The 23,755-nt window shown below is 44.9% G+C and overlaps 1 protein-coding gene across 8 annotated transcripts in view; it reads left to right on the top strand.

The window, feature by feature from the left end:
* The window catches only part of SMOC1 (SPARC related modular calcium binding 1), a 162,160-nt gene that overhangs the window by 86,106 nt on the left and 52,299 nt on the right, over window positions 1-23,755 (top strand). For all 8 annotated transcript variants that reach the window (XM_055288993.2, XM_055288995.2, XM_055288999.2 and 5 more), the window contains exons 4-5: window positions 13,197-13,296; window positions 15,398-15,445. In XM_055288993.2, coding sequence (XP_055144968.1) covers window positions 13,197-13,296; window positions 15,398-15,445 — 148 coding nt within the window. The remainder of the gene's footprint in view (window positions 1-13,196; window positions 13,297-15,397; window positions 15,446-23,755) is intronic.

The following is a 23,755-nucleotide window of genomic DNA, read 5'->3' as shown; positions in this document are numbered from 1 at the left end:
TGCAGCATCATTTCTGAGGGCTCTGTTCTGTTCCATTGATCTATGTCTCTGTTGTGGTACCAGTACCATGCTGTTTTGGTTACTGTAGCCTTGTAGTATAGTTTAAAGTCAGGTAGCGTGATGCCTCCAGCTTTGTTCTTTTGGCTTAGGATTGACTTGGCGATGCGGGCTCTTTTTTGGTTCCATATGAACTTGAAAGTAGTTTTTTCCAATTCTGTGAAGAAAGTCATTGGTAGCTTGATGGGGATGGCATTGAATCTATAAATTACCTTGGGCAGTATGGCCATTTTCACGATATTGATTCTTCCAACCCATGAGCATGGAATGTTCTTCCATTTGTTTGTATCCTCTTTTATTTCATTGAGTAGTGGTTTGTAGTTCTCCTTGAAGAGGTCCTTCACATCCCTTGTAAGTTGGATTCCTAGGTATTTTATTCTCTTTGAAGCAATTGTGAATGGGAGTTCACTCATGATTTGGCTCTCTGTTTGTCTGTTATTGGTGTACAAGAATGCTTGTGATTTTTGTACATTAATTTTGTATCCTGAGACTTTGCTGAAGTTGCTAATCAGCTTAAGGAGGTTTTGGGCTGAGACAATGGGGTTTTCTAGATATACAATCATGTCATCTGCAAACAGGGACAGTTTGACTTCCTCTCTTCCTAATTGAATACCCTTTATTTCCTTCTCTTGCCTGATTGCTCCGGCCAGAACTTCCAGCACTATGTTGAATAGGAGTGGTGAGAGAGGGCATCCCTGTCTTGTGCCAGTTTTCAGAGGGAATGCTTCCAGTTTTTGCCCATTCAGTATGATATTGGCTGTGGGTTTGTTGTAGATAGCTCTTATTATTTTGAGATACATCCCATCAATACCTAATTTATTGAGAGTTTTTAGCATGAAGCGCTGTTGAATTTTGTGAAAGGCCTTTTCTGCATCTATTGAGATAATCATGTGGTTTTTGTCTTTGGTTCTGTTTATATGCTGGATTACATTTATTGATTTGCATATGTTGAACCAGCCTTGCATCCCAGGGATGAAGCCCACTTGATTATGGTGGATAAGCTTTTTGATGTGCTGCTGGATTCGGTTTGCCAGTATTTTATTGAGGATTTTTGCATCAATGTTCATCAAGGATATTGGTCTGAAATTCTCTTTTTTGGTTATGTCTCTGCCAGGCTTTGGTATCAGGACGATGCTGGCTTCGTAAAATGTGTTAGGGAGGATTCCCTCTTTTTCTATTGATTGGAATAGTTTCAGAAGGAATGGTACCAGTTCCTCCTTGTACCTCTGGTAGAGTTCAGCTGTGAATCCATCAGGTCCTGGACTCTTTTTGGTTGGTAAGCTATTGATTGTTGCCACAATTTCAGAACCTGTTATTGGTCTATTCAGAGATTCAACTTCTTCCTGGTTTAGTCTTGGGAGGGTGTATTTGTCGAGGAATTTATCCATTTCTTCTAGATTTTCTAGTTTATTTGCATAGAGGTGTTTGTAGTATTCTCTGATGGTAGATTGTATTTCTGTGGGATCGGTGGTGATATCCCCTTTTTCGTTTTTTATTGCATCTATTTGATTCTTCTCTCTTTTCTTCTTTATTAGTCTTGCTAGCGGTCCATCAATTTTGTTGATCTTTTCAAAAAACCAGCTCCTGGATTCATTAATTTTTTGAAGGGTTTTTTGTGTCTCTATTTCCTTCAGTTCTGCTCTGATTTTAGTTATTTCTAGCCTTCTGCTAGCTTTTGAATGTGTTTGCTCTTGCTTTTCTAGTTCTTTTAATTGTGATGTTAGGGTGTCAATTTTGGATCTTTCCTGCTTTCTCTTGTGGGCATTTAGTGCTATAAATTTCCCTCTACACACTGCTTTGAACGTGTCCCAGAGATTCTGGTATGTTGTGTCTTTGTTCTCGTTGGTTTCAAAGAACATCTTTATTTCTGCCTTCATTTCATTATGTACCCAATAGTCATTCAGGAGCAGGTTGTTCAGTTTCCATGTAGTTGAGCGGTTTTGAGTGAGTTTCTTAATCCTGAGTTCTAGTTTGATTGCACTGTGGTCTGAGAGACAGTTTGTTATAATTTCTGTTCTTTTACATTTGCTGAGGAGAGCTTTACTTCCAACTATGTGGTCAATTTTGGAATAGGTGTGGTGTGGTGCTGAAAAAAATGTATATTCTGTTGACTTGGGGTGTAGAGTTCTGTAGATGTCTATTAGGTCCACTTTATGTAGAGCTGAGTTCAATTCCTGGATATCCTTGTTAACTTTCTGTCTCGTTGATCTGTCTAATGTTGACAGTGGGGTGTTAAAATCTCCCATTATTATTGTGTGGGAGTTTAAGTCCCTTTGTAGGTCACTGAGGACTTGCTTTATGAATCTGGGTGCTCCTGTGTTGGGTGCATATATATTTAGGATAGTTAGCTCTTCTTGTTGAATTGATCCCTTTACCATTATGTAATGGCCTTCTTTGTCTCTTTTGATCTTTGTTGGTTTAAAGTCTATTTTATCAGAGACTAGGATTGCAACCCCTGCCTTTTTTTGTTTTCCAGTTGCTTGATAGATCTTCCTCCATCCCTTTATTTTGAGTCTATGTGTGTCTCTGCACGTGAGATGGGTTTCCTGAATACAGCACGCTGATGGGTCCTGACTCCTTATCCAGTTTGCCAGTCTGTGTCTTTTGATTGGAGCATTTAGCCCATTTACATTAAACGTTAATATTGTTATGTGTGAATCTGATCCTGTCATTATGATGTTAGTTGGTTATTTTGCTCGTTAGTTGCTATAGTTTCTTCCTAGCCTCGATGGTCTTTACAATTTGGCATGTTTTTGCAGTGGCTGGTACCGGTTGATCCTTTCCATGTTTAGTGCTTCCTTCAGGAGCTCTTTTAGGGCAGGCCTGGTGGTGACAAAATCACTCAGCATTTGCTTGTCTGTAAAGTATTTTATTTCTCCTTCACTTATGAAGCTTAGTTTGGCGGGATAGGAAATTCTGGGTTGAAAATTCTTTTCTTTAAGAATGTTGAATATCAGCCCCCACTCTCTTCTGGCTTGTAGAGTTTCTGCTGAGAGATCAGCTGTTAGTCTGATGGGCTTCCCTTTGTGGGTAACCCGACCTTTCTCTCTGGCTGCCCTTAACATTTTTTCCTTCATTTCAACTTTGGTGAATCTGACAATTATGTGTCTTGGAGTTGCTCTTCTCGAGGAGTATCTTTGTGGCGTTCTCTGTATTTCCTGAATCTGAATGCTGGCCTGCTTTGCTAGATTGGGGAAGTTCTCCTGGATAATATCTTGCAGAGTGTTTTCCAACTTGGTTCCATTCTCCCCATCATTTTCAGGTACACCAATCAGACGTAGGTTTGGTCTTTTCACATAGTCCCAAATTTCTTGGAGGCTTTGTTCATTTCTTTTTATTCTTTTTTCTCTAAACTTCCCTTCTCTCTTCATTTCATTCATTTCATCTTCCATCAGCGATACCCTTTCTTCCAGTTGATCGCATCTGCTACTGAGGCTTCTGCAATCTTCACGTAGTTCTCGAAACTTGGCTTTCAGCTCCATCAGCTCCTTTAAGCCCTTCTCTCCATTGGTTATTCTAGTTATCCGTTCTTCTAATTTTTTTTCAAAGTTTTTAACTTCTTTGCTATTGTTTTGAATTTCCTCCCGTAGCTCAGAGTAGTTTGATCGTCTGAAGCCTTCTTCTCTCAACTCGTCAACGTCATCCTCCATCCAGCTTTGTTCCATTGCTGGTGAGGAACTGCGTTCCTTTGGAGGAGGAGAGGTGCTCTGTTTTTTAGAGTTTCCAGTTTTTTTGCTCTGTTTTTTCCCCATCTTTGTGGTTTTATCTACTTTTTGTCTTTGATGATGGTGATGTACAGATGGGTTTTTGGTGTGGATGTCCTTTCTGTTTGTTAGTTTTCCTTCTACCAGACAGGACCCTCAGCTGCAGGTCTGTTGGAGTTTACTAGAGGTCCACTCCAGACCCTGACAATTAGGTACTAGTTTATAAATCTCCACTCTACTCTTCCGGAACAAAAGTTTGCCTTATAGCAGGGTTGTGGAATTATGGACCTTCTGGATTAAAGGGGACCTCAGAGACATCTGGTTTATCTTCTCCTTCCTCTCCCTACCTCACTCCAATCCAGGGCTCAGGTTCCACTCACAGTCTCTCCCCAAGTAGTCTTCCACCTTCTGCTCGATTGCTCTCAGAGACAGGAAGCTTCTTCCCACAATGACAAAATCCATAATGCATTTTGGGACAATTTTGTTGGAAAGTCCTCCTTAACTTGACTTGAGAGCTGTCTTCCTATAACTTCCAAGAGATGACTTCAGTTCTAGCTATGAGAATTACAGAATCCACAGAAAGACTTGAAGATGGGCACCATTATATCCTTGTGAAATCTTCTCTTTCAGCCAACAATTTATTTCCCCTGGCAGAAATCCTTAGTTCTAGCACTCATTCCCATATCATAGAGATTTATATATCTTTCCTTCTGGCCTCCTTCTTCTGAGTCTAATTTGCCAAGGCCCTTCTTATAGGGCCTTCCTTATAGCATCCTTCCTCACGCTGGACACAAGATTTCAGATGTGGTCATGAGCAGGCTGGGGAAGAACAAGGCCATCTCTTGTTCTAAACACACCACTCCTAACTAATGCCATGTTGGCAGCCATATCACACATTCAACTCATAAAAAAATGCAGTTGACGAAGACTCCCATATTTAGGAGGATTTGAAATGGAAGGATTAGCTTCCTTTCCTGCATCTCCTCTTAAATTCTGGCAGATGAGGTAAATACTCTTAAAGGAAAAATTCTTCATTCCCCAACAGGCAATCCTCCCTAGGAGGGAGACAATGTCTACAGCCAATAAGAATAGCAGTGCTTTCAGGCTATGGCCTAGATTAAGCTCGCCCATCCCATGGCCCGCAGGCCACATGCAGCCCAGAATTGCTTTGAATGAGGCCCAACACAAATTCGTAAACCTTCTTAAAACATTATGAGATTTTTTAAAGCTCATCAGCTATTGTTAGTGTTAGTGTATTTTATATGTAGCCCAAGACAGTTCTTCTTCCAGGGTGGCCCAGGGAAGCCAAAAGATTGGACACCCCTGGCCTAGATCCTCTGCAAAAGGTAGGGGAAAAGGATAAAATCAGCATGTGCTAAGCACATATCCTATATCTATACTGTTTTAGATGCTTTATATATCTTGTCTCGTTTTGTCTTCTTAATAATCTTCAAGGTGGTACCATGAATCCTGTTTCATAGATAGGCTCAGAGAGGTTAAGTGACTTTGCTGAAGTCACACAGCTAGTAGTGGAGATGGTATTTACACTCAGGTCTTTTTGTCTCCAAAACCATGTTTTCCCTTCTACTCCCGTTGCTTCTCAGCCAAACCTGACAAAAGATGAAGAGGAGGTTTGTGCAATAACCTATTCCAAACTGAGGAAAGGACAGCTCATGCTAGACAGACCAAAAGAATGACACCATCCCTTCCTTCTCTCCCCCTTACCCACTTCTCACTGCAGTCAAACTCTTGTCCGTGTGTGAAATCACCCAGAAGATTTAATACTGCAATCACTAGATTCATGCATTAAAATACCATGTCATTAAAACATTGGGAATATAAAAGCTTTGGAAAGAAATAGGGTCACAAGGCCCCTTGTTCCCAAATTCTCACCTAGAAAAGTACTTGTTTCTTGAGTATTTCATGATAAATGCCAGAAAGAGGGTGGGATGCTCCTTTGACACAGTGGCTCTTGAAGTGTGGTCCCTGGACCCAGCAGCAAGAGCATTGCCAGGGAACTTGTTAGAAATGCAAATACTCCAGATGACTCCAGACTCGATGAATGCAGAAGCTCTGTGGGTGAGGCCCAGCAATGTTTTCATAAGCCCTCCCGGTGACTCTCATCCATACCCAATAAACAATCTTCTCCAGCAGATTCTGATGGAGAGAGATGTTCTTGGGGGTGGGGACATAAGTGGCCATCTCAGGTGATCAGTCTTCCAGCCAGAGCCCATGGCACCCATGGAAAACCACAACTGCTCAGACATCCTATAGGGAATGCAATCAAAAGGAAAACAGGGCAGCTGAAAATACTGCTCTGACATGAAGCCATCAATAGGATCAACAGCAAGATGTTTAAATTTCACTGTGCATTAGCTTAATCCAAAAACCCTGCTAACCGATTTGGAGTAATGGGCAGATTAAAAAGAAAAACCAGTCTCATATTCTCACTGCCAAAAGAGAGTTAGAAAAATACATTCCTTTTACTTGTAGTTTAACCTTTTTCCACTAGGAAATGTTCATATACATGATAGCAGTCCTTTCATTACATGTTCTGTAGTTTCTACCAGGCATGCTGAATCAAGCCTGTCCCATTGCATATGGTTCATGATTTCTATTTTGCAAAAGAAGCACGAAGAGATAGATGGGGAGAAATGAAGCCACAGGGTGAGAAGGCGCTGTGCCTTCCACGGGATCCCAGTTGTCCTTGAAGTTCCCAGGCAATTCAGGATGGATTTCTTAGCAAATGCATAGCTTGAGAAAGCATTACAAAAAGAGAGGAGGGGTTGTCACCAGAAGGAAATTATTTCAAGCACAGTGAACTGAGAGCCTGATATCTAGACTGCAAAAAAGTAGGATGGGACAAAGTGAAAAAATATAGCAAGGCCTTGTAGTTCATTATACTGCTTTTCCCCTGACCCCAAGCATGTTTCAGAGAACACTAGTCCTGTCCAATGCTCCTTGTGTGAAAGTTAGTGGAGGGTCCCTGCATTTGTCCATTCTTGCATTGCTATAAAGAAATACTAGAGACTGGGTAATTTATAAAGAAAAGAGGTTTAATTGGCTCATGGTTCTGCAGGCTGTACAGGAAGCATGATGCTGGCATCTACTCTGTTTCTGGAAAGGCCTCAGGAAACTTACAATCATGGCGGAAGGGGAAGGGGAAGCAGGCAAATCACGTGGCCAGAGCAGGAGCAGAATCAGGAGAGAGGGAGGGGAGGTGCCACACGCTTTTAAACGACCAGATCTCATGAGAACTCACTATCATGAAAAGCAAGGGGGTGGTGCTAAACATTCATGAGAAACCCAGCCCTATGATCCAGTCACCTCCCACCAGGCCCCACCTCCCACGTTGGGGATTACATTTCAACATGAGATTTGGGTGGGGACATGCATCCAAACTGTATCAGTCCCCTAGTTTAATAAGTTTAGGAATTGCTGAAAATGGTATCTTCCTCTTAGGGATAAATCATTAATTGACGTAAAGCTAGGAGAAATTCTGCAGTAAAGAAATCTTTTAATTTTATTTAACCCAATATTTCCAAAGTTATTTGGCCAGCGGACACCTTTATCCCTCATTATTTCTATTCACGCCTCACAGAACACAAGCTGCAGTCATTCATCAGTGTATCAAAGTGGAGAGAACAGGAGCCTCACATTTCTGGAGAAAAGTGAAGAAAGTGGGCACCTGCCGAGAGACTGGTTTCCTCTCTGGTTTCCTAGGAAAGCAGGGGTGATTTGTAGGAGAGTGAAAGAACAAGCAACAAAGAAGCGACTCTGGGAGGTGAGGCCTCACCCCACCATAGAAACCCCCAGAGAACATCCCGGGGAAGCAGGGCAGCCCGCAGCAGGTGGAGGCCCCAGTGCTACTCCAGAAAAGGCCTCTCACTGAAACGGGAGCAAAAGACTCTCTTCCAGCTGCCTCCTTGGTTGGCATATTTACATGACCCCAAAGAGTTCTATTTTCCAGAAAATTACAAGGCTCAAAGAGACTCAGTGAGTTCCCTCAGACATCAGCGCTTGCGGCCACTTCCTGTCTCTTCCTCCTTCCTCGAGATCTGAGAGCTTTCCATCTGCTGGGACAAGGTACTGGGAGCCAACTACTACTCTGTCTCTGGGCCTCAGTTTCCTCATTTGTGAAGTGTTTGGGTTAGATTGGTGACCTCTAAGGCTTTTTCCAGTCCATCAGTTCTGAAATTTTATGATTGCTTGGATATTGGGATTCCAATGTCCTGTGCTGTTATTAACTAGCTTTGAACAAGTAACTTCTGCTCTCTGTACCTCTCCTATAAAAGATTTGCACACAGGGTGGCTTTGAGGCCCAAGTGAGATAATGCATAGACCTTTGATGGTGACTGAGAAGCCATCATGAAAGTGGAAGGTGGTATTTTTTGCGTTGGACATGACGCCTGCGGGTGATAGTTGTCTATATGCGTTGTTCATCTGTCGGCCCCATTTCTCTCTCTGCTTTCTTCCCCATTGCTCCCTGACTTGCTTTACCCTCAGGAGCTGATGTTTCTCTGCTCATCAGTTGCTCACCTGCCTTGCTGGGAGTGCTAGCCTGCCACATCCTTCCAGGTGTTCAGAATTTGGGCTAATGTTGAAGATTAGCAGGATTAAAATAATTCAGATCTGTCTTTATTTGGATGGAGGTTGGCCTGAAATATACCACTAGGCTGTTTACGTAAAGGGCTTCTTCCCAAAAATATTAAAGTGTATAAGGCAGAGATGAAACTTACTTATCTAGGAACACACTGCCTTAAAGAACCTTTGAGACCCCTAGTTACATTCTTTTTTTTTTTTTGAGACGGAATCTCACTTTATCGTCCAGGCTAGAGTGCAGTGGTGTGATCTTGGCTCACTGGAACCTCCAACTCCTGGCTTCAAGCAATTATCCTGCCTCAGCCTCCCGAGTAGCTGGGATTACAGGCATCTGCCACCATGCCTGCTAATTTTTGTATTTTTAGTAGATACGGGGTTTCACTATGTTGGCCAGGCTGGTCTCGAGCTCCTGACCTCCAGTGATCTGCCTGCCTCGGCCTCCCAAAGTGCTGGGCCCTCCCCAGTTACATTCTACAGTACAGTTACAATATAAGCAGAAGGTAACCTCACTTAGGTTGATGAGTAAACACTTTTTGTCCCTTAAGGAAGAGCCATCTGTTGACACTTCAGCCTTCCTAGGATGCTTCGAAGTGGGATAGGAGCAGATTTCACTGTTTGTATCTGTACCTTTTGGGCCAGAACAACCCTGAGTTTTGAGAACTGCACAGGGAGTTATTTGAAATGGCCAATTGCCTCGTGGATCCTCTTGGTGTTGGGTTTTCTGAGATTAAGTCTGAAAGTTGACCAACTTGAGGCTCTTAGGGAAAAAGGAAGGGTATTACTTATTAATTTAAAAGGATAAATCTGCAAGGGAGGAAGCTAAGCCAGGTAGAGTTTACATCTTGATCATGTATATAGAAACCATCAATTCAAAGAATTTACACCCTGATTGCTTTTCTGCAAGAAACGTTTCTCTCCTCTGCTGGCAATAGAACTATTTCTATGTGAAAACAAACGTCTCCTTCTTCCACCCAAACCTTTTCAAACGTTTTGCTGCCTTTAGACCGCCCCTTCCCCTCAGGCTGCTCAGAATAGGATGTTCTTTTGTCCTCATTAGATAATCTGGCTCTGGCATTTTTGAGTGTACAGATAGTTTGCTAAAATATAACACAATGAGAATAAAAATAAATAGCCGAAAGTTAACTGGGCACTTATCGTGTGAGCTAAGTGCTTTATTTACATTATCAAATTGAATTCTCTTAACAACTAAGATGGGTATTATTGTCATGATTATCTTCCCTTTTTAAAAAGATACAGGCCGAGGCTTAGTGTGATTAAAAAGCTTTTTAAGGCTGCAGAAGGAGTTAAGTGGCGGAGCTGGGAAGTGCTGGAAGGCCGGCTGCAGACTGTCTCCATGTAACTTCTTTTGCTGCAAGAAGTCACCTTGAAAACTCCCTAGACAACTTAGAAACAACCTCTCATTGTAGAATCATGGGCTGATTCACTCGGGGCTCCTTCAGCTAAGAGCTTGTGCTCAGCCACTTCCCTCAGCTCCTGGATCTGAGACCTTGCTCGGGTCTTGTGTGCCGCCTTTTGCCCATGGCTGTCCCCACCCCTACGGCACACCTGGGGCAGATGTGCCCATTATTGTATACCCCAGCCCTCACAGGCACGTGGCAACAATTCCTCATTCGATTTCAGTTTTATAGGACTTGGAAGGAGCTCCCAGCCTGGGATTTTGTAATCTGGGCTCTCTTCTTTGGAGCCTGGACTGAGAAAAATGCTGAGGGCTCTGGGGAGAAAGGAGCTGTGTTTGGGCCTCTGGGCCAGCCAGGGGCTCGGAGACAGTATTCATGTGCCCACTGGGATACAATGGGCACACTCAGTGAGAATGTGGCCCTTGGGACCCCCTGAGCCCAGAGGTCAAATTATATCCCCAGAAACAAAGCTTTGGGCTTAGCCTCTTACTCATGAATTTGCTTCTGTCCCCACTAGCCTTGGCTAGGACTCTGTGCATGCTTGAGAGGGGGCAGCTTTCGAACCAGCCCGTTCTCTGCAGCCTGCTTAACTGCAGTGCCCAGCTCCCGCAGCGCAGCACCGGGCCAGAGACACAGCCTCGGGCGATGGACTTGAGAGCACAGTCTTCATGGAGACAGAGGCCTGCCTTGGCCATGGGAGTCAAGGGCCCTGGGAGTGAGTCAGTGTGGCCATTCAGCTCCTGGGACATGTTTCCCCAGAGGTGATTATTGGCCAAGGAGGAGAAAGCAGCCTGCCAGGCTCCAGTAAATTGCTGCCACTGGCGAGGAACTGTCTCTAGGAAATGTCCCCTATAGGGTGGATGGAGTTTGAAGGGATCAACTCCACAATTCCAGCTGCATTTCCCACCCAAGTCTGTGGAGGTTACTAGAGGAGATCTGGCCCTGGAAAAGGCCGGCTTGCCAGGCGTTTCTGGCACAGCTGAGAATAATCCTCACCACCACCACTCCATATCCAGCCTTCGCTGGGTGCCAAACAATGGACTTCCTTACCTTCAGGTTTGACATTGTTATCCCCATTTTATAGATGGGGCTCAAAGAGCTGAGTGATGTATCTAGTTCATAACTGGCTGGACCAGGATTCAAATCCAGGTCTGTCTGGATTTCTTCCATTCCACCATTAAGGTTCCTCAGAAAGTAGCGTTGACCTGACCCCAAGATATTGCTCTTGGATGAACATTTAGGGTAGCAACCATGGCCATGAGATGAAGTGGGTGTGGGACATGGTACTGGGGTAAAGGCATTGATCAGAAGATCCGAGCAGGGTCTCAGATGCAGGAGCTGTGGGAAATGCCTCATTTATACAGCATGCACCTTCGTGGTAGGAACAAGGGTCCCCCTATCTTGTCTTATCCTTAATTTCTGTCGATAGGTCCATAGTGAAACAACTTGTCTTGGGGAAAATGACGGTGTTTGGTGCCCACACGAGAGCAGAAGCCTTTCTATAGCTTTTCTGCCTTTGTGATAACTTTTGGATTTCACCAAGCCTGTCAGATCTCTCCTCTCACTGCTCCCTTCCATCCCTTACCACTCAATTTGTATGCTATTACTGTCTAGCCTTGATTCCAATATGTCCTTGATTTCAAGAAGCACATTTTCTTCACACTTTAATATCTTTGCAATTGGCACACGTCTTGTAATTGAGATCTACATTTAATGTAGTGGGGTTGTTTAAATTCACATTGCATTTTTATAATTGATGGAGACCAAGAATTGAGGAAATATGATAATGGATGCCTTTATTCAACCCATCAATCACCTATAATGAATGTCAGGCATTATGTTAGATTCTGGGAATGTAGAAATAACTAGCATGCAGTCCTTGAGGTCACAATCTTGAGAGGGGGGAATGGACTGGATGAATCAACAGCTAGAGCTCCCAGTGATAAGGGCTCTGATTTTGGGGGCCCCAGGGTGTGTGGGAGGATCAGAGGAAGGAGGCAGGGGAGGCTAGGACTGCTTTGAGGAGGTGTATCACAAAGGAGGAGGGAAATACGAGGGATTAGGAGTGGGTGGGAGATGGGTTGGGGAAGGGCATTCCAGACAAATGGAATGGTTGGAGCAAACAAAGGCTCAGAATCAGGAGAAACTAGAATGTGTTTGGGAGCATTAAAGGGTTCTGTGGCCAGAGTGGAGGGTGTGTACTGGGACATGGGCATGAAATGAGGCTGCAGGAATAGATGGAGGCAGATCACAGAGGACCTTGTGCATACCAATGAGTTTCATTCCTATCCTAGATCCCAACGCGAATCTCTGAAGGATTCTAAGCAGGGAAGTAGGCCTCAATGTGTGTTTAGGAATTCCAGATTGAAAGCAGGATGGTGGGGTGGGGCGGGAGGTGGTGGGTAGGCTGACAGCTACTGGAAGAGAAAGCAGGGCTACCCCGAAGGATGAAAAAAGCCTCATTCCTTTTTGCTATTTCCAGGCAGGCAGACCTGATCTTGGAGCCTTGAGGAAGGTCACACAGTAGTGCAGCGGGGCATCTAGAAATAAAACATGCAGATTTTACCCTTGCCTTAATCCCATCATCTCAAGAGAGCCACAAGATCAATAGGCAAGCTGATCTATGAATGGATGCTGGAAAAAGCTAGACAAAGAAGAAAAGCTTATCACTTGTCTCTGCTTGTTAAAGAAATGTCACTTCAATCTGCAGTAGTGACGTTCCAACTTGTACTTGCCAAATTAGTTCAAGGGTTAGAATTTTTGACTGGGTGCGGTGGCTCATGCCTGTAATCCCAGCACTTTGGGAGGCCGAGGCAGGTGAATCACTTGAGATGAGGAGTTCAAGACTACCCTGGCTAACATGGCGAAACCCATCTCTACTAAAAATACAAAAATTAGCTGGGTGTGGTGGTGCATACTTGTAATCCCAGCTACTTGGGAGGCTGAGGCAGGAGAATCGCTTGAACCCAGGAGGCAGAGGTTGCAGTGAGCCGAGATCATGCCACTGCACTCCAGCCTAGGTGACAGAGTGAAACTGTGTCTCAAAAATAGGGTGGGTTAGAATTTTTTACAATTGGATGGGAGCATATGCCAGTGCTAGGGAAAACAAATGTACAGGTATTGGTGAGAACCATCTCGGGAAAAACACAGTATGATACAGGTATTAAGTGTGAAGAGGAATAAGAGAGAAGCGGGTAATCTGCTGTGGTTTGTGTGAGAGTCCCACAGCAAACATGTACCCAGTGCTGTTCACTGACTGGACCACCCGTGAGAGACACTCTGGAGACAGATGTGGGAATGAGAGGTGGAAGATGCTCTTTCACCATATGGGTGATGCTTTGAAAGGGGTTGGAGATGAGTCTTGATATTGTGACCGAGACTTACGGTTTTCTTCCCTTTTCACTTCCCTGAACAGGTGCAGTGCCATACTTACACTGGGTACTGCTGGTGTGTCACCCCCGATGGGAAGCCCATCAGTGGCTCTTCTGTGCAGAATAAAACTCCTGTATGTTCAGGTACCGTAGGGAGGGGCGGGAAGAATGAAAAGGGTTGGAGAGAGACACGTTGGTTGGTCTCCTGCATCTTGTGGGAGAACCTCTAGAAGGCTGGTGGTGGTGATGAACCTTTTTCTAGGTCAGGGAGGATTCTACTCTAACATGCTTGTGCGGAAGTCAGCAAATGATAAGGCATGACAGTGTATGCCATGTGTGTATTTATGGATTTTGAGTTTGGATTTTTGGTTCAATGCTCTCCTTCTAAGCACTGGCTGTAACCTCATAGAGCTGTGGTGGCGTATAAGTTACTAGCTTGTGTGCCGATTCTGATTGGTAGTGGCTCTTGAAGTGCTTTATTGAGATGCATTTTGAGACCACCTGGGAGCTCAGCATCAAAGGCTGTAGTTATCAATTAGTGATGTCTGTCATGGGAGCAGGAGAGGAGAATGGTGGCTTCTGTGTCATATACTCACCACCCCTGAAGAATGTAATGTAGAGAAATGGAAAATTTTCATAACAGTGGCCCTTAAATCTGACTGATCACCAGCAGTGTCTGCGAAATTAAAGAGAACCCAGATATGGAGGCTTCCTCTTGTATATTCTGATCCAGGAGGCCTGGAGGGAGACCTGAGGTCCTTGTTTTTATGAAGTCTCTCAGGTGATTCTGATGATTAGACAAGTTAGCAAGCTATTGCTTCATAGTGATCCATTGGGTTAGTCCATAGCAAAAATTAAGTCCTTTCTATTCCCAACTTAATAAACATAGAGAAATTGTGCTTTTAGGTCCATTTCATGGGATTGTGGATTAGGGATTTCTACAAGCCTCACAGCGTCCACCTCCATTCAGATGGTAAAGGACTCTGAGTCACTCCCTTAATTCACTGTGTGGCTCAGCTCTCTCAAAAAAGCCTGTCCCACCCATCAGCTGATTCATATTTCTGCATATCTGGGTGCATAGGGTTCTATTGATTTACTTAGTTTTCATTTTAAGTACAAAGTATAAAACATTATGCTAAAACCTATGGGAAATTCCAAAGGCTGACAGTCTTGCTATCATAGCTTTTTCTACTTGCTCTGTTACATGAAGGAAAAAGAAAGTGGAAAGGGCTATAAGAATCTACATCAGGAAACCCAAATTTACAGGTTGAAAAGGGAAGTTTACTTTATTTGTGGTTTACATGGAAACTAGAAACCTTAATTGGGGTTGGGGTAGGGAGGTACAGGAATTAGCCCTCCTTTCAAATGACCTGGAAAATTTCATTTAAAGCAAACAAACGACTAGAAACAAGCCATGCAGGATAATATGTTTGAGTTCTCACAAAACTGGTATATGGAGAAGGAGTATGACATGGATTAGGGAAATAGAGATTCTTTTCTTTTGGTGGGACTCCACAGATGCCCTTCTGTGCATGCGCTAGTTGTACCCTGCCTGTGTGAGGCTGGATCTCAGCAGAAGACAGGTGCCACAGGGTCAGGGCTGGAGGAGGGGATGCACAGAGCGCCCTAGTATATGCAGGGCAAATGCTTGGGCAGACATACCTGCTACCCACTCCTGGAGGAACAGGCTGTGTCTAGAAAATTGTTTCCATGCCTTAGACTATTTTGGCCCATTCAGTACAATTGAGCCAACAATTTTCTACTTAATGCACATGGAAAATCGCTGATTTCCTGTCCTAACCAGCAAGGGATGTCAATCATTGCCTTTGCAGTAAAAAGGAGTTTCTTTTCAGTTGGCCTTGCTGACTGAATATGGCTCCGAACATGGAACTGGTGAGAAGTTCGGGAGATGGGTGTGTAAAGGTGAGGGGCAGATATTGGAAAGTTCAACAAGGGAGTTATATGAGTGTGGAATTTTGTAAAAATGTGGTCAAGACTGTTACCAGGGAACCTAGAAAATCATAGTTCATCTTAACAGTGCTGGGTTATCAGTGACATTGATGTTAAACAAACCCCACTCAACATGTGTATATGTACTAACTTTGTATATAATATCCTTAGATGTGTATACAATACATATATACATGACCATATGCTCATAACATCAGGTTTTGCCAACTCTTTGAAAGAAACCAACCGCAATGCATTCTGAGTGGCTCTGTTTTTGTTTCCCTTCTCACCCAAGGTTCAGTCACCGACAAGCCCTTGAGCCAGGGTAACTCAGGAAGGAAAGGTGAGTGGAGTTTTATGCTTTATCTAAATGTTTGCTTCCAAAGATGGTCCAAGCAGGATTTCTTAGATGAGATAGAAGGAGCCTGGGGTGAAAGCCTAAGGTGTCCCACAGAACATCTTCTCCATTCTTATTCCGTGTTTCCTCTCTGAAGCACCCGAGGTAAGGCTTATACAGTGATGGACACCAAGCTCCCAGAATTCCTGAGGGAGGTGAGTGAGTATAGAGCCCAGAGCTGAGAAGCACCTTTAGAACATGAGCCCTAGGAATATTGGTTCCCTGGGGAGCTCGGTCAATCAACTACCAGTGTAGCCAGCATTAAACCAGAGAGGATGAGGACGGTAGGGTGCCCAAGTCTGCCCTTGGCTCTCTTGTTGTGTAAGCACATTTGGGCATTTTTCCCCCCTCGCTGATTTTCCTTCATAATTGTCCCAGCACATCCAGATTCTCTTCACTAAGGCGAGGCTGGCTTTGTGGGCATGTGACCTGTGCAGTTGTTATCCTGAAATTCTGAATAATTCTGTCTTTGAGTCCGATGGGACAGTGAAGATGCAAGTGAGTGGAGGAGAGACATGTCATATGAGTGTCTGCTGAACCTTGTCACCTCATTAGCACAAAGCTTTTGTGAGGTGTACTATGTGGCTTCCACAGCATGCTTAAAATTTTAATTTTTCTTTATCTAGGACAATACTAAGTAGCAAATTAAAATAACACCATGACAAGGTAAGAGAGAGAGACTGTGGAATAAAGGACAAAGTTTTGTATTTTAGTGCCTTTAATGGCACTTTTCCCTGCTTTTTGAATGAAAGGTCCTGCATTTTTACTTTACACTGGGTCCCACAAGTGACGTAGCTGGCATCTGTCTGAGGGCTGTTTATTGGACCAACCAACATGAGCAATAGGTCCCTGGAATATGCTGACCATAGTTTTTAACATGGAAGACAGTTGGAGGCTTAAGATTCACTGCCACTGACCTCCAGGACAGCATATGTGCAGAGCTGGTAGTTGAATGGAAAGCAAGTGTGCATTTCATCTCATGTGCAGCCTCTCCAGGACTCCCATCTCAGGCTGAGTTTGAGGCTTCCCACCTGCATCTAGGCCTTGGAAACTACATGCTCATCAGGGCCCACGTGGAGCCTTGGGCTTGCTGAGGGTCATTGTGAAGTTCACAGGCTTGTCCTGCACACACAGTTGCAGGGAGACCAAGGTAAAGCCCTGGGCCCTGCCTCCAGTGCTTATGCCATGGATGGGAAGAAGAGGCGAAGCCATCCACTCTGAATGCAGGAGCTAAGGATCTGGAGAACCTGCTGCCCCCAAATGCAGGTGCTCCAAGAAGATGTGGAAGTGGAACAGGTGATACCACCACCCACCAGAAAACAGGGACCAGTGGGCCAGATGGGCTACTGCTCTTACCCTGGGCAAAAATGAGAAAGTGGTTGGAAAGGGGAGTAAGTGCTTCTTCAGGTCCTTCCCAGGGCATGAGGAGACTACCATAAGTGTGGGTGGTTCCCTCCTAGATGGGAAAGTGGGGAGAGAATCTACAAAGACCTGAAATCACCAATGCTGTGAGTAGTGTGTGTTTACTGGGATTGGAAAAGGAAGATGCCTTCAGGTTTTCTATTGCATGTGTGTGTGTGTTGTTTTTTTTTTTAGCAGAGCATTTTTAATTTTTATCTTTTAGAGACAAGATCTCACTGTGTTGCCTAGGCTTGCCTCAAACTCCTGGGCTCAAGCAGTCCTCCCATCTCAGCCTCCTAGGTAGCTGGAACTACAGGCATGCACTGCTTTTAGTTTTGCTTGTTGCAATGGAAATCTTCAGGAACATCACCTTTATTCCTGGGCATGAGGTCCTGGTAGTAGGAAAGAAAAATTGGCAATCGTGCAAAACTGACCACCCAGATTCCCCTCCTCCAAAGGGAGCTGATTGTATGATGCTGAATAAAGTGCACACACACTAAACAACTGCCAGCCATGGGATTCTGGTTCTTAAACTGGACAAGAAGTGCTTTCCAGGGGTTGTGGCTTTGCACCCTGTGGACAACAATGAGAGACAGACCCATGGTCATCCCAGGCTCTCATTGGTCCAGCTAGAAGTGGGGGAGTGAGGAGGGCTTGGGATGTCAGTTTACAGTCAACAGTGAGCACCCTTTGTTCCCTTTTACAGCCAAGCAGTGAATATCAGTTGTTCCTTTTTTAGCTCTAGGGTCAGCTTCCAGAGCCAAAAGAGGGTAGAGGAGCCCGATTCCTCCAGGGGCGATGCAGGAAATGGGGGATAGAATCTGAAGCCTTCATCTCAGAGGGATAAGCTGCTCTCAGTTCCCAGCTCTTTACTCCCTTGCCCTGGATGGGTCCCTTCCTCCAAGATGGCTCTGCAGAGGCTTCCTCTTTGGTACAAAGGTCAGGACAAGACTCTGGTGGGGAATGCTGGGACTCATTCTCCCCTGGAGTCTTAAATTCTATTTAGTGGCCTCTCTTTCCCTGTACTTTGAAGGATCCAGTTAGGTGTTGGATCCTCTTCTCTTTGTCTGCTGTGGGCAGCGCAGTGAAGAGCAGGTTCGGGCCACCTGTAGGACGCCACACCTGAAGCCACACCTGCCCAGGAAGCTGGGGTTTGAATGGGGACAGGGTGCGAGAGGGCATTAGTAATATCCTGTGTCAGCCAGCCAAGGTTCCTCTTTCAGCTGCCACTTAAGAATGGAATGTGCTCTGGAAGGCAGCAGGTGGGAAGACACAAAGGCCCCTTGTCTGAGCTTGTTCCTGCACATGGCTTCTCCTAGGAGGCATCTATTTCCCCGAGGCCTGCTGCAAAGAGGTGCTGGGTCTGCACCCTTGTGCAGGGTGAGGGGTATGGCCAGAAAAGAGGTGGGGCCAGAGGTCTGGAGGTGTGAGTGGTGGGGGACGGCAGGGCAAGGACGGGACCCAGCCTTCTCTTTCCCTAGCCTCTTGCCTTTTTGAATATCTTCCACTGACCGGACTGGGAGGGATCGGCTGTCCCTCCCAGGCTGGAAGGAATGAAAAGATGTATTGTGTGACCACGGAGAGTCTGGTTGCCAGCCAGAAATTAGTTCTCTGAAGGAGAGGAGGAGAAAGGCAGAGCAGAAGGAGGCTGGGGGAGGAGGCCCAGAGAGATAGCAGGAGGAAGGGAGGCGGGAGAGAGGCTGGGTGGTAACAGGTCACAGCCGTTTGGTCCGAGACAGGAGGCCTGAGTGGCTGTGGCTCCTGGATCCACAGGTGTGGGGCCCCAGGGAAGAAGTGGGGGAAGGAGGGGGAGGCACTGTTATCTTACCCAGATGCACGTGCTCCAGGAGGGGAGGAGGGTCAAAACTTCAGACTATTTACTTAATCCCTTGGAATGTCCTTTCCTCACTCTGTTCTTTGGGCCCCTTGTGTTTAACGAACTCGTTTATGGGCACATGTGTGGTAATTAACACGTGCAGTGTAGGTCCTGGACCATGTGTTTGAGTTTCAAATATCCATTGATCTGGGGCAATCCCATCCTGGCTGTCCCCTCCCCTTCTTCTCCTTTGGTCCTGGCCCTTAAAGAGAGACGCGTGTGTGTGTGTGTGTGTGTGTGTGTGTGTGTGTGTGTGTGTGTGATGGTGCACATGTGCATTCACACGTGTTTTATGGATGCTACAGAGGAATATCAGAAGAAAGGAAGAGAGCCCCAAACAGCCCCTTAAGCTCTGAAAATGCGCTGCTAAAACAGTTGAAGGCTGAAGAAGTAGAGATACAGGTAAAGTTTTGGTTTTCTCTGGAGTCATCCAAAGGAAAGTAGATGGGAAGCAGAATGGTTTCAGAGATCAAGAACTTATCCTGCAGCAGTTTTACCTGGCTGTACAAAGGCCTGTGGATTTTTCTGATGTGACTCTTTTTGGGGTCTCAATGCTAATTACCATAGGTGATTTGAGGAGCTTCCAGGATAACTGAACACAGGTTCAGGGGCTGGCCCTGCTCTTCATTGCTTGTGAAGTGCAAGGAGGGAAGGAAGTTCTTAGCCTCTGGTGGGGTGAAGGGGGGCAGTGGTGAAGAGTGATTAAATGAAAGGATATGGAAAAGCACTTGTGAAATGATTTCTGGCAGCTCTCTGCGAGCTTTTGACTTCTGAGCGCCCAGAACATCAGAGGCCGTGGGGTGATGCTGTGATAAATGGCAAGTGAAAGTTTAGAGTCACCAGGAATTTTCTGCAGTTTGGATTTTTCCCATAAGAAGTCTGGGAGTTAGTTGTTTAAGGAAAGTAAGAGAAAAATAAAAACACTAATAAACTCTGCTAAACTTTTCTGCATGGGCTTCTGTACTTGTCAAGCTAGTCTTGGAGAGGGGCAGAACTTCAAAAATCCAACCCACCTTTAATTTGCAGAGCTTAAAAAGAAAATCTCCCACTGGCTGTTCCATAGTATGTGCTCCAAGTAAAGAGTGAGTCATATTTATTTCTCCAAGGTCCCTGTCTGTATCTATTTTTAGAGCTGGGTCTACAGGTTGTTGCCAACTTGGAGACCTTGTCACTCAAGCAATGGATGGAGCAGCTCTGACGGGCAGGCTTAGGACAGGGGCAATGGCTGGCAAATATCCCAGATGAAGGGGACTGGGTGGCCCCCAGCCTCAGCCCTCATGAGGTGTTAACACACCTGAAGGAGGGGTGCTTCATTGCCCTGAGCCTGGCAGAACCGTGTTGGGCTGGCTGTCGAGGGACATTCCACATGTGAAACGTCACTCCTGCTCACATGACTTAAATCTCTTTCCTACTACCTCTTTTTTCTCTTCCCCTAGCAACCACGGGGGTGTGGGAGGCTGAATCTGTAGCTGATCTCTTAGCATTGCCATCAGATGGGCTGGGCTGGGTTTGGATGGAGATGGGCAGCTGACGACCTTCATGCTGTTGGCTTCTGCTCACATGGCTTTCCCTGGAGAAGGATTCGCTCTGATTCTGTGCCTGAGCAGCTCCAAGCCTGAGATAGGCAGCTCTTTTGCCTTCTGGTTCTCCAAGCCGCCTCCACCAAGCCTGGAATGTTCATATACCAGCTTCGCAGAGGTCAGTTTTAGAAGGGGTGTGCTTGCATGCTCACACATGTACCACGTCTCCCTCCTTCCCACAGCTAACTGCTCCGCCAGCTTGGCTCCAGCTACTCAACCCCCTCCATTTTGGCCCATATTCCAGGGTCTCTGAAGAGAAGTTTATGCATGAACAGCACTAGACTGAGAGTTTGATTTCCTGCCATATCCTCATCTCCAAGGATTGGAGAGAAAATAAGATTTAGGGATCTGGAAAAAGCCTCTTAGACATAGATTCATTTGAATCCCTGGTGGTATTAGTAACCATTGATATTTTATGCTTGGTGCTTTTACTTAGCAAATATTTATGGAGAACTTACTAAACGTCAGGCTTGTTATCGTCACTGAGGACCCAGGGATGAGTATGACAGTACGAGTCCAGCCTCACCTCCTGGAGCTCACATTCTAATGGTTCTTAGCCTTTTATGATGGAGATTATTCATCTTTAGGTGGAGGAAAACCTCCAGGGGAGCAACAGGCTTCTGTAAGCTCTGGGAAGCTGCCACCTCTGCAGGGGAGGGAAGGCAGGTGGCCCCTCCAAACAACCCTGTGTGGTAGCTCCTGTAGCCAGAGCCTCTAGGGAAAGCCCCTTGGAGGGCGTGGCCTGAGCTGAGCAAAGCCCTCTGCCAGGTTCCTGAGCCCTCTGACCAGTGCCTTTGTGGGACCACTGAAGTCCAGGTGAGAGGGCTCAGAGCTTGTCAGGCCAATGAGAATCTGTTCATTTGCTCCCTGCTCCTGGCCTAAGTTCCAGTGTGGCACAGCAGCTTGCAGAGAGGTAGGGATATGGGCACACAGGTGGACAAGCCTTGGGCCTGCTTCTGACCCCTGGTCTCCAGCTCGGAGGGCCACAGAACTCGTGTGGTAAAAGCCGAGGAAGTGTCGCTCTCAGGTTCCATTGCAGTGATCCTGTGCTTGCAGAAAGAAAGACGTGAGATTCAAGGGCTGCTTATTCTCAAGTTTCTTCGGAAAGGCAATGGAACTAGAATAGCTGAAACAATTTTTAAAAAGAAAACTAAAGTGGGAGGAACCATTTTACCTGATTTTAAGATGAATAAAGCTAGAGTTCTAGAGATAGTATGGTATTTGTGGAGTAACAGATGCATAAATCAATGGAACAGAATAGAGGACCCAGAAACAGATCCACAAACAAATGGTGCTCTAGCAATTGGACATCCACAGACCAAACAAATAAAATTAACAAATCAACCCCAAAGCCTCAACCTAAACCTCAGACCTGCTATGAAAATTAATTCAAAATGGATCATAGACTTAAATGTAAAATGTGAAGCTATTAAAACTTTTAGAAGAAAACAAGAGAAAATCTTCACCACCAAAAACATGATCTGGAAGATAATATATATAAATTGAACTTTAAAATTTGCTCTGCAAAAAGTGCTGTTAGAGAATTAAAAAAAAAAACTACAGCCTAGGAAAAAATATTTGCAAACCGTCTATCCAACATAGGACTCATATCTAGAATATATAAACACCTCTTACAGCTCAGCAGTTAAAAAATAGTTTAGTTACAAAATGGTGGCCTGGCATGATAGCTCATACCTGTAATCCCAGCACTTTGGGAGGCTAAGGTGGACGGACCACTTGAGGCCAGGAGTTCAAGACCAGCCTACCCAACATGGTGAAACCCCATCTCTACTAAAAAAACAAAAAAACAAAAAAACCCCACAAAAATTAGCCAGGCATGGTGGCACACGCCTGTAATCCCAGCTACTCAGGAGGCCGAGGCAAGAGAATCACTTGAACCCAGGAGGTGGAGGTTGCAGTGAGCCAAGATCACGCCACTGCACTCCAGCCTGGACGACAGAGCGAGATTCCATCTCAAACAAACAAACAAAAACGAAAAATTAGTCAGGCATGGTGGTATGCACCTGTAATCCCAGCTACTCAGAAGGCTAAGGCAGAAGAATCACTTGAACCCAGGAGATGGAGGTTGCAGCAAGCGAGATCATCACTCTAGCCTTGGTGACGGAGTGAGAACCTGTCTCAAAAAAACAAAAACAAAACAAAACAAAAAAATTGGCCAAATTCACAAATAGACATTTCACCAAGGCAGACAAACAGAGGGCAAATATGCACACAAGAAGAGGCTCAGCATCATTAGCCGCAGGAAATGCAAAATAAGTCCACGGCAAGATGTCACTACATATCTATTAGGAGAGCTAAAAGAAAAAGTAGTGTCAACACCAAGTGATAGGCTGCCTAGAAACTGGGCCTCTCATACATCGCTGGCAAGAATGTAACATGGTACAGACACACTGGAAAAATGCTTTGGAAGTTTCTGAAAAACAACTAAACGTACATTTACCATATAATCCAGCAGTTGCACTCCTGAGCATTTCCAGAGAAATGAAAATTTATGGCCACACACAAAACCTGTACACGAACAAGAAGCAGCTTTATCTGTAATAGCCGAAAGTAGAAAAAAAATCCCAAATGTCCTTCAGTGGGTGAAACAAACTGTGGCACAGTAGTACTGCCCTACCCATGGTCAACCATGGTCTGAAAATATTCAATGGAAAATTTCAGAAATAAACAATTTGTAAGTTTTAAGTTGTGAGCCATTCTGAGTGGAGTGATGCAATCTCGCACTGTCCTGCTCCCTCCCATCTGGGATGTGAATCATGACTTTGTCTAGCATACCCATGCTGTGTACCCTCCCTGTGACTTGGGGCCAGCTCTGTTATCAAGTGGATAGATTGCAAAATGAAGGATGAATACAGTACAATCAGATATTCTGAAAGATAGACAATATTCATATAACTTTTATAAAAGTACATTATTATAGTTTTTCTATTTTATTATTAGTTATTATTGTTCATCTATACTGTGCCTAATTTATAAATAAACCTTTATCATAGGTATGTATGGGAAAAAAACTGGGTGTATAGGGTTCGGTACTGTCCGTGGTTGAAGGCATCCACTGGGGGTCTTGGAAGGTATCTGCTGTGAGTAAGGTGGGATCCCCTATCCACCTATACCATGGAAAAATACTCAGCAATAAAAAGGAATGAATTGTTGATATATGCAACCACAACTTGAATGGATCTCAAGGGCATTATGCAACATGAAAAAAGCCCATTTCAAAAGGTTGTATATTGCATGATTCCATTTATATAACAGTCTAGAAATGACAGCATTATAGAGATGGAGAACAGATTAGTGGTTGCCAGGTGTGAGGAATGGGGTGGAGGAGGGAAAGTGTGACAGTAAAAGTGGCACAAGGGAGATCTTTGCGCTAATGGA

This window comes from Symphalangus syndactylus, chromosome 8 (genome assembly GCF_028878055.3).
Source record: "Symphalangus syndactylus isolate Jambi chromosome 8, NHGRI_mSymSyn1-v2.1_pri, whole genome shotgun sequence".
NCBI lineage: Eukaryota > Metazoa > Chordata > Mammalia > Primates > Hylobatidae > Symphalangus > Symphalangus syndactylus.
The sequence above is the reverse complement of the archived record's forward strand: the minus strand, read 5'-3'. Positions and strand labels throughout refer to the sequence as shown.